Genomic DNA, 17,439 nt, shown 5'->3' with positions numbered 1-17,439 from the left:
TACTTAGTACAGAGTATTAAGAAAATGAATAAATTGATTAAATTAAATAAAGAAAGCAAGATTTGTGATTCCAGGATACAAGATGAATATTATGGTTCTGCGGTTTTCTTGGTTTTGATTCGGCGAAAGTTATTATACTTCTTTGGATCACAGCAGAGGAAATACATTGTGAAATGTGAAACTGACCATTGCACATAATTGGGCCTTAAGAGAATTATGAGAAGAGGTGGTTTCCTCAGGGAAAGCTAGGAGGCTGTACAGTTATCTCCTTTGGTGTCACTCTGAACTATACAACCTACTACCTCACCCTGCGGACCACCACAACCAAAAACAGCCAGAATAGTTCTTTCTAAGAACAAAATATACCAATTTAATGAAGAAAAAAAAACATTCAGTTGCCAGGAAGGTGCCACTATTTCCCATTGAATTGTTTTTGTCTCATCCCAATAAGAAAATACTTTTATAATATTCAAATAATTTATAGTGGGTATTTTAGTGACTGGAGTTTATCTAGCTAGTAAATCATTACCACATTAATGCCTCATGCTTGAGTGGATAAAAGTAGGAAATATGTGGTAGATATGATTCAGCTAACTCAACATTCAAGGTCATTAAGGACAGTGGTTTAACCTTGAAACAGAGAGGCAAGGTTTTTAATAAAAAAAAATCAATAAATGTTCACTCTATGTATTTAGTCGAGTTAAAAATGTGTATTTTTAAGAGAAGTCGTTGAGTAGATGTTGCTTCTGCCAAGGCGACACATACCTATAGATACGAGCTTGTGCAGGTTGTCACCACAAGTTCGGATCTACGGGTTTGTGGCGGCTGGCATTACCACAGGAAAACAAAAACATATTTTCAATCTGTCAAACTCTATTTAACAAGGTAAAGTACTCATTAAAGGCTATTTCTATTTTTGTACTTATTCTGTAAAATTAAAAAGAGTAAATGATGCTGAGGTGGTGATAAAGAAAAACCAAGTTTGCTGATGTATCCATACAGATATGATTCAGATTTTCCCAAATCAAATAGTGTGTTTGGATTCTGTATTTACTCACATTGAAGAGGTAATTTTATTTTATGAATTTTGTATGAAAAGAAGAAATTCTAAGAAATTCGATATAAAGTGAACCTGCTGATTCAACAAGTGTTGTTTTCGAATGAATTTAAACCTCTTTTTTTTTAAATATGTCAAAGAATTAACAAGACTAAAACAGAATTATATAAAAAAAAGCCCATATGTATGAAGTATGGTAAATCAACGAACATTAACTTTACAATCTGGCGTAAACTGTGAATAAAAATAGCTTTTTTTTTTAATTGTGTAGAGAAAATCACTCGCTGCGGCACACACAAGAGACGCAAATATTGCAAATGGCCAACATACCAGCAGGACACAAGCTGGACTCTGACGCTCAAACATCCGTTGCTGTCAAATGGACTCCGTCCGCTTTTGAAATCCAGTACAGGCCAGCCAGAAGGTCATCATGAATGAAAAAGCCTGGAAGCAAACACACATTGTCACAATTGGACCGTAACAACATTAGCATCAAAATATCTAAATATTCAAAGATTAAAAACAGAGCTGCATCTTAAACTTTTATAAGCACCTGCAATTCAACCAGCTAAAGCTACAAGCACTACAACCAAAGCGGGATTAGAATAAAGTGGCCAAATAATATTCAACCGGAAAAAAAACGCATTTCCTTTCTTTCCTCCATGTACCTCCTACATTTTTCGGTCCCACATTTTGCGGTCTAAAAAAAAAAAAATCCTCAAATTGTTTACAAAAATAAAGTATATACATTTTTAAAGGATACACCAAAAGAGTGATTTAAAAGGGTTGTAAGCAGTAAGATATAGATGAGGAGTCACAAAGCAAGCCACAGAGAAGTGGAATTTGTGACTAGGCAAAGGGTGGTGTTTTTTTTTTTTTTTGGGAGGGGGGGGTTCATTTTGCATGGCTCTTTTGGATCCCAGCAGGATTCTTGGCTGCAGCTTCATCTCTCCTTAGTGCAGCGAAAAATGGATATAGTCCTCGTTACGAAGTAAAATAGGAATTTGAAAGGCACAGAAAGGATGAAAATGCACAGCAAATTAAGCTCAAGGAAGCAAGAAAACAAAGCGGAAATCAAAAAAAGTTGGAAGACAATATTTCTTACGAACATAATCTCCAAAATATGAGCTGTAAAATGCCTCAGCTACAACTACTACTACTACTACTACTACGGCAGCAAAACCGTGCAAGCCCTTTCAAAATCTATGCCACGTAGTGAGAGAAGGGAGAAGCAAAGACTTTTTTCCTCTCTCCAAAATGGCTGAGGGCCGGGCGAAAAAGCAGCTCTGAGCATATGAGAGCAGAAGCAACGCTCTCCGTCTCACATCGGGGAGGGCCGAGCAATTCGCCGAGCATCTCTTGCCGCTTTTCCTCTCCTTTCCCAAATGTCTTTGTCCCATTCACAAAAGACTGGCGAGTTTTTGAAATAATTCGGCAGGCCATAATAAATGCTACGACTGCGTTCGTGGAGGTCTCGGTAGAAGTAGATTTGACCTTCCATTGCACATTCACCTTGTACCTAGAAATTCTCTGAATGATTTTCCATTTAGGATTCATTGTTAAACTTGAAGGTCTTTAAGAAAGGTTACACTTAATGCAGTAGAAACTACGAAGATCATCTCTTTACATGGCAAATTTATGTACCAGTCAGTAGTATAACAAGTAAAAATAACTACTAAAACTAGTATAAGTGTAGTACAAATGGAATCTAAAGTAGCTTAGTGAAGATAAAAGACCGCATCAATTACAAAATAGCTGCAATCAAAGTGATATAATCAGAGAGGTGGATAACATAGCATAGTTAAGTAGAAAATACAAGAAGCTATTGCAAAATTTGGTACGAAATTTTGTTTTTCATACTCGAACAAATACGGCAATTGGTTTTATTGTGTGAACTTAACATCATATAACCAAACAATCAAATGACTACGCATGTGACAAGCTGGAATTCAATGGCAGATTCCATTGAAAAAAAGTACAAGAGCTCCAGTAGCAAATATTCCAGAATAAATCAATAGTGTCGCATAATGGATTGTGTTAGATACAATTCCATTATTATGTTTAGAAAAAAACAATGTGATAGCATCGGTTTAGAAGAATTATTAATCCTCGCTATAAAGTAAATAATGTTCTATGGCATATATGACAGCAATACTTCGCTATCACCTTGAATCTAACAGCATTGAAAACTTTAGTAGTATTTTTTATGCATTCTTGTATATGCCTATTCATTTAGTTTCTCAACATATGTGAATGTGAATGGATTATATCACATGCTTTCTGTGAACTGGTCAAATTTGTGTGCATTTATCTAGACACGTACAGTTCAAAGACTTTATTGGGTTTAGTAATGTTAAGAGACGGAGGAGATTTGCACAGGACATTTCCCACATACTTGTTAAGCCAAAGCGTGACTATGTGCTGCTTTCTGCTCTGTGGTCACCACTTGAATCTAAATGAACAGATCTAACTTTCAGGATATTGGCAAAAACCTTGCCACAGTGGCAACACACACAAGGGCCTCTCCAAAACAGAAGGTGGAAGTGAACAGAACCATTGACGTAACCATAACCTGAATCCTTAAAGCCACTTTAAAAGCCTGGGAAAGAAACAAGAATAATAATGGATGACAAAAAAAAGCAAATGTTTATGTTTGAAAAAAAGTTTTCCGTTAACTAGCAAAATATTGCTTGGAAAATGTACTACTTGTGATAATATATCACATTTTTAACATTAAACAAATGATAGAACATAGTCAAAGAGTATTCATTCATTCATTTTCTGTACCATTTATCGTCACAAGGGTGGTGAGAGTTAGTATAAATGATACATTTTGCAGACCCACACAGATCTAAAACGATTGAAATTGTTAAATAACTTTGGGAATAGTTTGCCACAGCATACCTGAAATGAAGGATATTTTCATAATGTAAGGTAGTGGTCTCCAAACTATTCCGCAAAGGGTACAGTTTGCAATCAGTGGAATGCAGTCAGGTGCTTCTTGTTTTCTGCTGAAATCTCAAACTGTCTGTGATGGATCGGTTGGAACACAAACCTGTACCCACACTAGACCTCAACGACCGGTTTGGGGACCCCTGATGTAAGGATTCGAGCAAAGGCCATATAACTCAATGGAAAACAGCAGTCAAGACTCATTGGCATTATCGTGCAATGAGTCAGAATACGAAATGAAGTGTGTTAGAGGAGGAACTAAGTCCCAAAGAACATGATTCCAGAGAGAATTTGCTACACAAATTTGAGCCAGAGGTGACGCAAGTGAGTGAGAGCAAAAGAGAAAGAGAAACATCTTGGCCTCCATTAACATCAGATCTCTGGCGCCTACTAAATTGTAGATATTTTATGCCACCTATGTAAAATATTGTTCAGCTCATTGATAAAGAGACAAATTAGATAAGGTAGGTAGTATCAAGCACAACTACAGTGAGTCTATTATACACTCTAAAAACCCTTCTGCATCACAATGTAGTTTTGGCCTATGGAAAGAATCCGAGAATCCATGAATTGGGATTTAGAATTGAGTCATCACAAATCATAAAGTTAAACCAAAAAATGTGTCCTTGTCCTGCTATGCCTGTTCTCTTCTAATCGCCTTTGGGTCCATGGCAATTATGTCATTTTGATCACAAAATTTTTCACCCCAAGGAGGCAAGCACTAGTAAGTGTTTGAGGCTTATTTGGAAAAAAAAAGCAGTTTAAACATAAAATTACCACCCACGGTCCAGCCTGTTATTGTTTTTTTTTAGCTGCCTACACATTCTAATGGAAAACTGGTAAAGCCACTAAAGCTACTTCAATTGCAGCATGAAAATTATTGGGAAAGGGTAATTGCATTCAAAAAAATCCTTGTTAAAATGAGGAGTCGAGAGCATTGTGCTCATCTACAATTGACCCTTGAGTATGGAATTAAAATTACTCTGAATGGTTGGTTTTTAGTGATTTGAAATTTCAACCCAAGTGAAAATCCATTCATAGGCTGTTAAGCACATACCAAAAAGAACAGGTTGAAGAGAGAAGTAACAACAAAAATACCGAGCGAGATGATTCCGATTAGAGACGGAATGGGTAAATATGACATCGGTTCTACAAAAAAAATACTTTTGTAAAACTTTGTTTTTCCCCTTACAAAAGTCCTACATACACAGTTTGAAATGATAAAAAAACATATAAAATACAGAAAAAAACATATGACAGGTATTACCTTCATAACTATTAATGATGAGAATAAAAGAGCACAAAAAAACAAATTAAAAATATTACATAACAACACTTGAGTAGCAATGATCTTGACAAGATATTTTGTGTGAGCCAGCACTCAAAAACTATAAAGCTATTTACATATTTATTACCCAAGGCTAATTAATCTGCTATTGCGAGCAAACCAGCTCTTTTGAAACGAGTCACACTTTGTAAAGCTGAAATAATTTTGGACTAATCACTTTCTGATTCCTTTGAACTTTTCCTCAACTCATTTAAATCTATCATGATATACCTTTAAACTACTTTGCTATGTGATTTCATTCCAATGTTAAAGTGGCTGTCAAATTTGTCTCCAAAAAAGGTTTTTGTTCATTGGTCGACCACCAAAATGCCTTAAATGATATGGCATGTCCACTACAAAACAACAAGTTCCTTGTCCTTAAGAGCTCCTGATTGTTAAAACTTCCAGTAAAAAAAAGAAGAAGAAAACAAACATGTCTGTATTCAAATATTCACACAGCGAGAAATTAAACAAATATTAGTCCCACTATAACAAAAACATTCTGAATTGACGATCCGCTTCCAACATTTGTTATCTAAAGTCAATATCTATTAAGTTTTACACTATTGAGGCTGATTTCAGTAAACTTGACACAGGAATCTTTTTGGGAGGCAAGTCCAGTAGTAAGAGTACATAATACTACCTTCAATCAACTGGCCTAACTACTAACTAACCAGTATTTATTACTGTAATTTCTCAATTAGATAGAATATATTTGGATGTTATAATGTTGACTTCAACTTCAATATATTTTCAGCTCTGATTTCAGCCATTTTATGCAGGTTGTGCAGTTGTTTTCCCCACTCTGGGCCATTCACTTCCTCACACACTCACTTCTCCTCTCAAATATTCTGCTCACGCACAACTGCGGCAGCATTTCTCCAGTCTTCCCATTAATTCACACCACACAGACATCTTGGTCCACTGTCCTGTTGTTACAAGTCTGGCCCATTTCAGATTTATTAGAAAACACATTTTGGCCAGTAATTTGTACGTGCCAACACGGGCAAAAAAATGGCTGGTTGAACCAGAAAGTCAACATGGAATAACTTTTGCTTTCATACAGCTTTTAAAAGACAAAAAAAAAATGAATATGATGAGTTCTATTCCAAAAGATGTGTTTTGAATGATAGCTCACTTCCATTGCAATATTAAAGTGGGATGACTTCAAATGTAATTAGTCTAAAACACTATTTATTTATTCTTTTTTTTTTTAGAGTGGAAAAGTCAAAGATGCCATCAGTTTGACCAGGATTTGGGGCTGTAATAACCAATGAATGAACCGGTAGAAGCAAGATAAGCAGAGCACATGGGTGCCTCTTAGAAATTCTGCCCGAGGGGTTTCCGATAACAACGAACACAATGACCTCGCATGGTAGTGTGGTAAGAAGACGAAAAAAAAAACAAAAAAATGGTGTGCAGAAGTACCATTTCTATCCTGGCATAAATAATTAACCTAAAGAATGCAAGTAAATGATCAATATTATCATACGTGAAATGAAAATGGCAGACAAAGAAAGTCAACACATACTAAAATGTGTTTCGGTAGTAATACTGGATTTTGTCTGTCAATAATATCCTCATTAGTTTGCAAGTTCATCCCTAAAATAGTGATTTTCGTAAAAAAAAATATATTAAGAGGGCCTAAATATTGCTTACAATGGCTAATCAACCACCCACCGGATTTACAATTTCTTTCACCCTCAATTCCTACCATTTTAAGCCCTCACCCTCTTTCTTTCTCCCTCTCTCAATTTCTCTCTGTCTGCCTCTCTCTTTCATTCAGTTAATTTTGAACTCCGCATTAGTAGACAGGCAAATAGGGTAGCTCCGTGGTTACCTGGCAGCGAGCCATCTCATTACACTGCCAATTGATTCTGGCCTGCTGCCACGTCCGCTGCCTCACTACCCTTCATCACTGCATCCCAGACAGTCTGCAGCACAGGGGATTTCAACATAGAGGGGGGAAGAGGCATAGCCGCTTCACAAACATACAAAAACCTTAGCTTTACACTCTTGTATGTCTCATTGCAACACTAACTGATCAACTGTGTATTAAAAGCATCGTTTGGAAATTAAAAAGAAAAAAATTAAGATATAGAGGCATCCCCGCCTCATTATAATATCCCAGAGGACTTCCTGAACTAAAGTACAGTAGTTGAACCAGAAAATACTAATTAAAAATGTACTTTATCTTTCTGTAATGTTTTCTATGAGATCCAAATGTGATCTTATGTCAATCACTCGACCTTCCCAAAAAATGTGAATAGTGAAAGGCTGAAAAATGTCATAAACTATGCATTTTAAACAATCTGTGTTTAGAAGTACCTGCATATGCCACAAATATTCTCTGCAATTTAGAGTTTAAATCTCACTGAGATGTCAGAATCAATGTCTAATGGGCCGTGATCACCCATGGAGATTGAAGCAATAAGTGCAAGACAGTTTCACGACTCTTATGAGCATCTGTCTAGGTGACTCACAGCGATACAGTAGCAGCCTACTCCTTCTGCCATCCCTGACAGATGCTGGGGTCATGGCCTCAGATTCACAGGGGATTTTCCAAAGTCCGACATAAAAGGGTTCCTAAAGGCATATGATAAGAACGGGGGCGGACTTCAATTGGATCTATATCCATTTGGACAAATGCAATCGGACTAAAAGTTAAAAAATTAGCACTGAGACAGCCCTCGTAAGTATTTTGATTTGTGTTTGAGTGGATTTTCTACACCTTGAGAAATAAATAAACACTAGATGTCTCATATTCATATAAATGAAAAATGCCATGTACTGTAGTCATTTTTTTTGGATGATTTCATTATTCTTAAAGGCATTGAAAGGGAGTATTTTGTAAAGGCTTGAGATGTGCCTCCCCATATTTAGGCTCCTTTCCTGTGCATGAACATGGGTTGTTTAAGGACACAGTGAACCAGGCTACCCAATTGAGGGAAGGGGCCAGGCAGGGGGAGCAAAGACAGAACAGGCGAGTGGAAGAATTTTCACTGAATCCAAAGTGCTAAAACTGTAAAGTGAGGTAAGGCACAAGAGGAAAGAAAATGGATTGGCTGATCCAATCCAAGAGGGAGGAGTTAGTTGCCCATGCAAGAGGAGAGATGTATAGGTTTGCAGCTGCCTGAAGTATAGTAGGTGAAAGTGTCGACCAATTCAGAGAAAACGAACTGATGACGTCTTGGGTTGAGGTGACAAAATGATAGTTGTTGGTTGTTTTTTTCCCTCTAAGAATGTAAAATTTTAGCCAAGCAAAGACAAGGTTTGTGTTGAAGCGGCTTTGAAATGGTCTTTCAATCACACCTTCAATCTCAGGGGATGAGAACCACCACAAGGAGAGTCTCCTGTGGGGCCCCCCCTCCTACTCTACACCGCCCACCCTAATGTTACCTTTTCTCCCCCTCTCCAGTTGCTCCCCTTTCTGTGTGTGTCTGGGTCCTGCAGGAGAGGCTTTGTCTGTGAACACTGGAGCCCAGACCAGCTCACAGGGGCCAGATCCATGAATACCCACACTGTTAGAGCTGCTCTTTCACTTCAGACCACTTTCTCTACTGGAATGCCTGGGCAGTGAGGTAAGAAGCACACACACACACACACACACACACACACACACACTAGACAAAAACTGAGTGAGTCATGTAGTAATGAAAAGCCAGTGTTTTGTGTGTGAACCCTCTCACCTTGGAGTCACATCCTGAGATCCTTTCTCCTCAAACCATCCTGCCAAGTTCCCCCTCTAATTAAAGACTATTTGGTCCAATAGCAGTGGCCCAATCCTCCCCAGAACATGCCTCATCTCCAGGACAGAGCGCTCCCAATAAGTGTAGAGCTTCCAAGGAATGTGAGTAGTAACCAAGGTGATTAACAACATCTCACATGTTCTAAATCCTCTGTTAATGGCGTACTTAATGTCTATGCTAGCGTTACAGGTGGCAGTCAACCAATGACCAAAAGAATTGATTTCAATCATACTAATGTTCTGGAGACCTATTAAACAGCTTATTCTAGTTATTTGACAATGAATTCAATGACACTTATGACCTAAAAAATGCACCTGCTTCTCTGAGGCTGGATTTGAGTTGTAATATTTCCATATGGCGGCTTTGTCATGTTCAGCCATTTTTCAATGTATTCTTCTTTCCTCTTTTACAACTGCTGATGTCTTTGCTGCAGTGCGCTGTGATTTGCTGAATACCTAATTCATGTCACTTGAATGCTGTCAGGAGAGAAGCTGTTATTGGCTGGTGCCTCCTCCTCCACCCCAGCCAGATCGCCACCCCTACACCCATCTTTGCTTGAGATGAGCCAACATGTAGATGAATGCATCAGGTGCGGCTTTTTTTTTTGTGAAGAGTATGAGGCACTCAGGGCCACCCAAGTTATAGTACTATTCTCCATTCCCCATGCTGATTTTTTTACTTAAAGAGGGTTTGGAAAAAGGGTTGTGAGAATCCAGCGCTGCTTGCATAGAACATGCATATTCTACTCCTTCACTAACTAGTTCAAATTAATAATAAAATAATGCATGTTGTTATATTTCAGTATTCACAGGATCATTTCATGCTTTTATACTACTAAATACTGTTGGCTATGTTTTTATTTGCCATCCCAATTCTAGATAAATGTGAATCTGTGGTAAGCAAGTGGGCATTTTAGATCCGATTTTGGTCATAATCTCAATATACGCAAGCATGCGCTTTGGAAAAGGGTGAAACATGCCCCTTTCATGCGTGATTATTTCACATCAATAAGCAATCAGGCTGATTTCCATTTTACTTAAAACATTAGCACGTTTCAAAGCACCACTCAAACTGAAAGTCGTCATGCCTTTGGTATGAGGAATTATGAGCACAGCGTGTGTGACCACTTTATGTGCAAGACTAGTGTTCTACCTCGCGCCAAAAGTTAGATCCCCTCTTTGGCGCCAAGATAAAAAATAAAAAAAAGTGCCTTTTGTCAATTGGCATGTCTATGAAAAAAAAAAGGGTTCAGTACAAGTCCAAGTCTAGTAACTTAGTAATCGCAGAATATGCACAAATTCAATCCAAGCTTGCCTTAGATCTCACAGCAAGGCTCGGCAGTAATAAGAAAGCTTGCCAGAATCACACATAGACCTTGTATCGACACTGTGATAAAAATATGTGGGTCAGGTGAGTGCTGAGAGCCACTTCAAGGCATATTCTGTCATATACTCTGGGTAAAAATAGTACAGACATTGCACAGACAGAAGAAATCCTAAAGACTTGCACTTGAAGTAATGAAACAAAGCATCATATTGGTACAATTTGAACAGATTTGAACTTACCCCTTGTGAACATGGATTCTAGTGTTGATCAGCTACAGAGGTTCATAAAACCATCTAAAAAGTAGAGAGAATTCAAAAATAAACTGCTATGAACTGACTTATATATATATAGACCAAGGCAAAGTCATAACACAATGGCTAAAAGGTACAACGGTAAATCCTGGAATGTGTTGCTTAAAGCATTGCATTCTCTAATACAAATATGGAGATATTTAATCAGAGTTTGTGTTGAACAGATTGAGGTCAACATTTGGCTCAGAATATTACATAATCAGTCATATGGCTCTGAATAATAGCATTACATTTAAAATGTAAGGAGGTCAGCCAGAAGTCACGGTGCTCAAAAGCAGGCTGATGCAAATGGCCCATGTGCTTTCCGGATTGACCCAGAGTTTAAAAAAAAAAATAATTATCATGATTCATAATGTAATTTTTTCCCTCGCCCCTTTTTTATATGCAAAACATTGCTGAAATTCCTTAAATTCTTTTACTGTTGCACTCAAATGCTTTCACTTTCCAACTACTATATGACATGACAATTTCACTATGACGGTAGTGATAATTTAAATTTATCTCCACTGCTTCAAGAACAAATGCTTAGGTTCATTAACTTGTGTTGTTGTTGTTTTTTAATCATTCTTGCATGTCTGAATTGGTTGCTATGGCACCAGACAGCTTTACATTTCCTCAGACAACAACTAACTCTGATTGTTGTGTATTTGCAAGTGTGTGCAATTGTTCATAAGAGCAACACAGCTATGTGTAAGGACTCTAAGGATAGATTGATGAGGTGCAAAAAAAAAGCTATTTCCATCACCCCCTCCATCTGAAATGCTCTCAAATCAATAGAGAAGACACCCACTTAACATCTTTGCCGATGGTAGGTTGGTTGTAACGTGGGGTTGTTTGAAACGTTTAAAAAAGACATGTGCATGGTTTAAGATAATATCACATGACCACCATCCATGATAGTGATTTTCTTTACCTTTTTAACAATCCTTAATGTCTGTTTACCACAGACACAATTGCAATTTTCCTTTTGACATGAAATGTCTCCTCCATTGAAAATCCAGCAGAGGGCAGTGCCTGTATTTATTTACTGTCTGTTATATTTATATGTGAAACTAGTGCTTGTAGAAAATGTCAAGTATTAGTAGTAGTATTTTATGCTCAGATTTACATAAATAAATAAATAATCAAAATTTGGACAGGAATTTTTTTGGGAACTCTGTATCCGGAAAACCAGATTTCTCCAAATGTGTTTTGTTGCGTTTTATGGAAAATGCAATAGTTAAAAATAACCATAAATGTTATTGGACATATCCAAATGTTAAGATTCTATTTTAGGAATTTTTGAAAGATTTTCTATTAATAACACAAAAGCAACTGCAATTCTTTCAAAACTGATAAATAAGATTTGTCAAATGTTGAGTAGCAAAATTGAAACTCAAATCACAGAACACCATAAATAACAAAGTGCTCGCTTTTCTATTTTCAAAACATGGATTTAAAATTTCCCTTCAAATTGCATCAAAGCACAAAAAAAAGAATTTAAATTGAAATATTTTGCAATACCATTCTCTAACTTAAGAAATAAAATGAACAGAAAATAAATTTGTTCTCTAAAAAATAAATAACTTAAACATGAAATGTCAATTTTTTTTAACGAAATCTACTGAATGTACCTGAAGACAATGTTGAAACTAGGTTGCGCTGACAGCTGGGCGGGTAAAGAAAGACAGCACTTTAGCATTTGTCCATGTGTGTACGTGTTTAAGTAATGTACTGTACATGTGTGTGTGTTTACGTGAAGTTTGCCGGTGTTGGGTGACAGAGGTGTTTTTTTTCCACCCTGAGGGGCCTCAGACTGGGGCAGAGCGAGGTGGAGCTTCAGTGAGAAGTTGCAAGGGGCGGGCTGTTTTCGCCTGAACTCGGTGCACCGTAAGAGCACTCGGAGAGCGAGGTCACAGGGTCCAGCATTCCTCTAGAGTGCTGTCTGTTTACACGACTGCTGCTCAGCCTGGGGGAGGTGGCAGCCAGCACCCATAACCACTCGGTCAGATAGCAGCTCAGTCACTCGGATTCATCGATCGCGGCGATAAAGATCCCAACAGTCCATATATTCTTTTGCATCATTCAGAACATTTTTTTTCAGCCGCCAATGTCCGACCCCGACATCCAGTGCGTGGGTCAAAATGTGAGTCTGCACAAAACATTGTCAGGTTAGTTTTCCAGACAATTTGTGTAGCGTCTCTGTACTGCTATAGAAGCCAGATGGTCAACTCTCGAGGAGCACAACAGAGACGAGGAGTGACACCCAAGCCCTGGAGAAACAGTGCTCTGACTGTACTGCGGACCGGGGAGTGGGGGGTGCGAGTGTCAAAGGCGCCATTGTTACACATACCAGCGTGGTTTCACGTGCAGCACATGATTCTCACAGCAGGTCCGAAGCCCAGCCCGACCCGACCTTAACTGTCCCTAGGATGTAGCTGTAGCCTCCTGTGCAGGTTAAAGTGTAACCGTGTCCGTGTTTTCACAGGAAAGTGTGTTTATCTAGAGGACCGGCGTGGGGGCCCTTTTGTTTAACTAAGTAGCGAGGCTCGCCCTAAGAGTAAAGCACTGTGAAACACACAGGAACCAGGTGGCCTTCCATTGACTACAAGTTATGTACAATATGCTTGAGCATGTGTTTGTTCAAATATTTGTTTGCCCGTGCAAAAGTACCGTATTTTCATGACTATTAGGTACACTGAAAAGTCTTACAATTTCTCCAGTATAGACAGTGTGCCTTATAATCCAGTGCGCCTTATATATGGAAAAAACTGAAAACCAAAAACCACCACTGTCCGATATTAAAAAAAAACACAAATGCCTGAACTGAAACAATACTGTTAAATATGCAGATGCCATCTTAGTTTACAAAATCTTCCATCATATAGCTCCTCCCCCACTGCAATATTTTATACAAAAAAATCCAAAACATCAACAATGGCTGGCTCTAAAGGTGACTGTGTAGTGAGTCAATAGCAATTATCGTAATTTCACGACTATAAGGCGCACATAAAAGTCTTAAATTTTTTTCCAAAATAAACAGTGCGCCTTATAATACAGTGCACCTTATATATGGGGAAAATGTCATTCATTGAGGGTGCGCCTTATAATGCGGTGCGCCTTATAGTCGTGAAAATACGGTAATTGCAATACCGAGTACGCTTCAGGTAGACATCAGTCATTTTTTTCTTGCCGCTGCTGCATTTCAGCCAATTTTATGTTTTCAAGCACAAGTGCGCTGTCATGCATAAAACCCTTGCTATATTTGCTATATCCTATATTTGCACATTTAAAGTAAGCACAAGTTCAAATATACAGACCCCCCAGTGGCTTATGATTGAAAATAAAAGAGCAGGATAAACCTAAGCCTGGGAATATGTGCAAATAATATACTGTTGTAATATTTTCTCATTCCTAATCCCAACGCTGCACGAAACATTATTTAAGACCAGCCCACAAATGCCAATGGTGATGTAGGTTCTTCTGTTTCTGCCTCCAAAAAGGTTGAATAGAGTTCATGGGGCTTGGAGCAAAAAATGGTTGACATACCTCTTTGCATAGAAAGAAGCATTATGAGTGAAAATTATATGTCTGGCCATAATTTTCTACGCTATGGGGACCATTAGGGAGGACTAGTGGGAAAGCTGCCACTTGCATGAGGGCCATTGATCCCATGATCACAGCACTTGCCAACTGTGACAGTAAGATATGGATCTTTTTTTTTTAAATTTATCTCAATGGAAAGCTTCTACATCGTTGCGCATGTGGATTTAATTTTGTATTCATTTTAGTTATTTTTCTGTTGTCTTATTGGAGGAATATTTCAAACTTGCCACATACTACCTGTCAATATAAAAGAAGAATAGGGAAAAGATGTTAAAAAGGTCTGAAAAAACATTGTCATATCATAACTAAAGATAGTGCAAAGAAGAAGTGAAGAGGTCAAAGGCACGCTGTGGGAAGAGAGAAAGAGGAAGCTGCCTATTTTACAGTTCATGGCCAGCTAGTCTGACTAACTAGTCTGATATCCAAATTTAGCTACTTGTCAATGTGCAACAGGTTAACAAAGATACATAGTATTATCTCATCTTATTTTCCGAACTGCCTCACTCTCTTAGGGATGCTGGGGGTGCTAGACCCTATCCCAGCTGGCAGGAACACCTTGAAATGCCAATTTAGAATGAGCAGTCTTAGTAGGAATGAAAAATAACATATTGGATGTATTTTCTGAAAAAGAGGGTGAGAATGAAACCTGAAGAAATGTGCTTGACACCTCCTACTGAGCGCCATCAAGGTTTTTTTTACGTAGTTGACAGTAACAAGTGGCAATGACACATGCCAGGGTAAGCAGTCTTAATTTGGTATTCAATAAACTTTTATAAATAGAGTATCCAGTATCAATTTCTCACTATATAGGTTATTTTCAATATTAAATGGGAAAAAGTGTCCTAACTATAATAACAACATTTACAAAGGACTTTATAATTATAAAATGTGTGACCTAACTGTTTCCCATGATTGTAGTACTGGCAAAATATATTAATTAATTAATTTACACTGCAAGAAAATCCTGGATGCTTCATTGTGTCGAAAGTCAAAAATAAGTTAAGAAAACATACATCAAATCACATTCCAATCTCAACTGGCTGGAATTCTGTATATATCCTTTCAATTAAATCTTAGTTTATAGCCCTAATTTAATCATCTTCAGTTGGCCATATACAAAATTCTTATTTTAGTAAGTATATTTACTCATTGGCTTCTTTTGATTTCCCACTACAAACTAAAACAGCAATAACATCCACATTTTTGTAAAAACTAAACGAATGCATGAAAATATTTCAGGTATTGAATTATTTGACAATAAAAAGGTCCAAACTTTTCAAAGTTACAACAAATATTTTCCATACTATGATTAATACTCAACTATGAATATTTTCCATTAAAACAGTGGCCAGTATGATGCACACTGGCTTTTGGTTATGAAGCAACACGCCAACCACACTGTCATTTTACTTCCTGTGTTTACCAGTGTCTATTTGCGCTTGTGCGTGCATTTCCGTGCACAAGAGATGGAATTACTAATCCAAAGGTGAACCCGAGCCCCACGATCAAAACATTCAACAAACACACCCCACGCAGACACACCCACCTATCCTGCACATACAAAGAGACTCTCACCAAGTACTTAGCGACCTTATATTGAACAATCAGTAAAACTACAAATAGAAAAAATTAAGCCTGCTTTCACCCCAAACAAATAACCAATCACTCCATCTGTTTGCAATTTGCTTACCATTTAGTCATCCACCAGAGTGGTCTGGTCAGATCTTCACTTGCTGGAGGAGAAGAAAAAGTTTTCCGCTCGGATTTCAGCTTTCAACTGAAGAAAGAGGAGGGAGGGAGGAGGCACCAACTTCCCAAACACTTTGCTTTCCTCCGGAGGTTTTTTTGTTATGTTCAGTCCGTCAAGTTTAGTTGTGTCTCTTTTGCTTGCAGTCTTCTTCTCGGTTGATCTGCGTGACATGACAGCATGGGTAAACAAGCAGTTAGATTACCACCCGAATACACACACCCACCCCAAATCACACACAGGTGCACGCTGACTCCCATGGAATACAAACAGAGATGCACGGACGGCCAAGAGTAGCGAGAGCCAAGAGAAGCACACTACGAAACAACTCCTTTGCTAGTCCTCTTGTGTGGAACTCCAACTTTACTGCACCTCCCTTCTACTCCTTCCCTCCCTCTCTCTTAACAGCCCCAAGACAGAACAGAACACAATTGAAAAAGCACTCAGAAAGTCCCACTTTCTCGTGCTTTTGATTCAAAAAGAAAAGTTTCAAAGTCTGATGATAATATAAAAGACGATTATGAGTTGTTCATATTAATGTCACAACTGCTCTACATTAACAGCATTGATGTACATAAATAGGCTAATGTGTTAAACCAGGAGAAGGGGACCTATGGCTCGAGAGGCACATGTGGGAGAACATGCAAACTCCACACAGGTGGACCGACCTGGATTTGAACCTAGGACTGACCCCCCACTGTGAGGCCGATGTGCTAACCATGCAGCCGACGAGCCACCCCAACATACAAATGTTCTACTTGAAAAAAAAATTTAAAACACTTAAAGGCTCTAAACATTTGTTACTGAGATTTCACATTATGGTTGTTCTCTTGGGAGATTGAGATGCTTTATTCAGTTCTGTCTTTGTAGCGTAGTAAACTACCACAAATGTGGGTATAAAATATGAATTATGTTTCATATTCCCGACTTTTGTTTAAAATGTTAAAGCGCTGAGGCCTCAATTTAATGTGTGTTTGTGTGTATGAATGTGTGTGTGAGTGTGTGTTGTTTTTTTGTGTGTGTTTTTTTTTTTACAGAAAATAACTCAGCCCAGCCCAGTACAAAACAAAGGCGTAACACCCATTTGACAGCAGCTCTGGGGGAAACCAGGCATTTTGAGTATTTCTTCCAGTACCCAGGCTGAAGTCGTTACATACCTGCAAAAATTCCACCAACTTGCACAAAGTTTCACCTGAACCAAGCAGTTTCCACGGTCGTCATTAGTCCTAAGAAAGGGAACAGCAGCACAACTGAATTAAAGCATTTGTCTCTCTAAAAGTTGTTCTACTAAGTTACACTGGCACTTCATTTAGGTTGCACAAACATATTAAGCACATTTACCTAAGAAGAACAACAAATAACTTTTATAACCAACAAAACAGACC

General features: G+C 38.1%; 1 protein-coding gene across 6 annotated transcripts; it reads left to right on the top strand.

Moving 5' to 3' along the window:
* The first annotated feature begins 8,782 nt into the window (after positions 1 to 8,782).
* On the top strand, positions 8,783 to 16,558 carry LOC144213085 (uncharacterized). 6 transcript variants are annotated; one of them, XM_077741342.1, is made up of 4 exons: positions 8,786 to 8,917; positions 9,109 to 9,202; positions 9,569 to 9,674; positions 16,005 to 16,558. In XM_077741342.1, exons 2-4 carry the CDS (start codon positions 9,133 to 9,135, stop codon positions 16,177 to 16,179), a joined length of 351 nt encoding a protein of 116 aa, XP_077597468.1. In that variant the 5' UTR covers positions 8,786 to 8,917; positions 9,109 to 9,132; the 3' UTR covers positions 16,180 to 16,558. The 6 variants fall into 6 exon arrangements, 2 of the variants coding, with proteins under 2 accessions (XP_077597469.1, XP_077597468.1); XM_077741343.1 differs by having other exon boundaries at positions 8,783 to 9,202; XR_013329879.1 differs by lacking the exon at positions 16,005 to 16,558 and having other exon boundaries at positions 9,109 to 9,186; positions 9,569 to 11,704.
* The last annotated feature ends 881 nt before the right edge of the window (positions 16,559 to 17,439 follow it).

Source organism: Stigmatopora nigra, chromosome 19 (genome assembly GCF_051989575.1).
Source record: "Stigmatopora nigra isolate UIUO_SnigA chromosome 19, RoL_Snig_1.1, whole genome shotgun sequence".
NCBI lineage: Eukaryota > Metazoa > Chordata > Actinopteri > Syngnathiformes > Syngnathidae > Stigmatopora > Stigmatopora nigra.
This window is presented reverse-complemented; position numbering and strand designations above follow the sequence as displayed.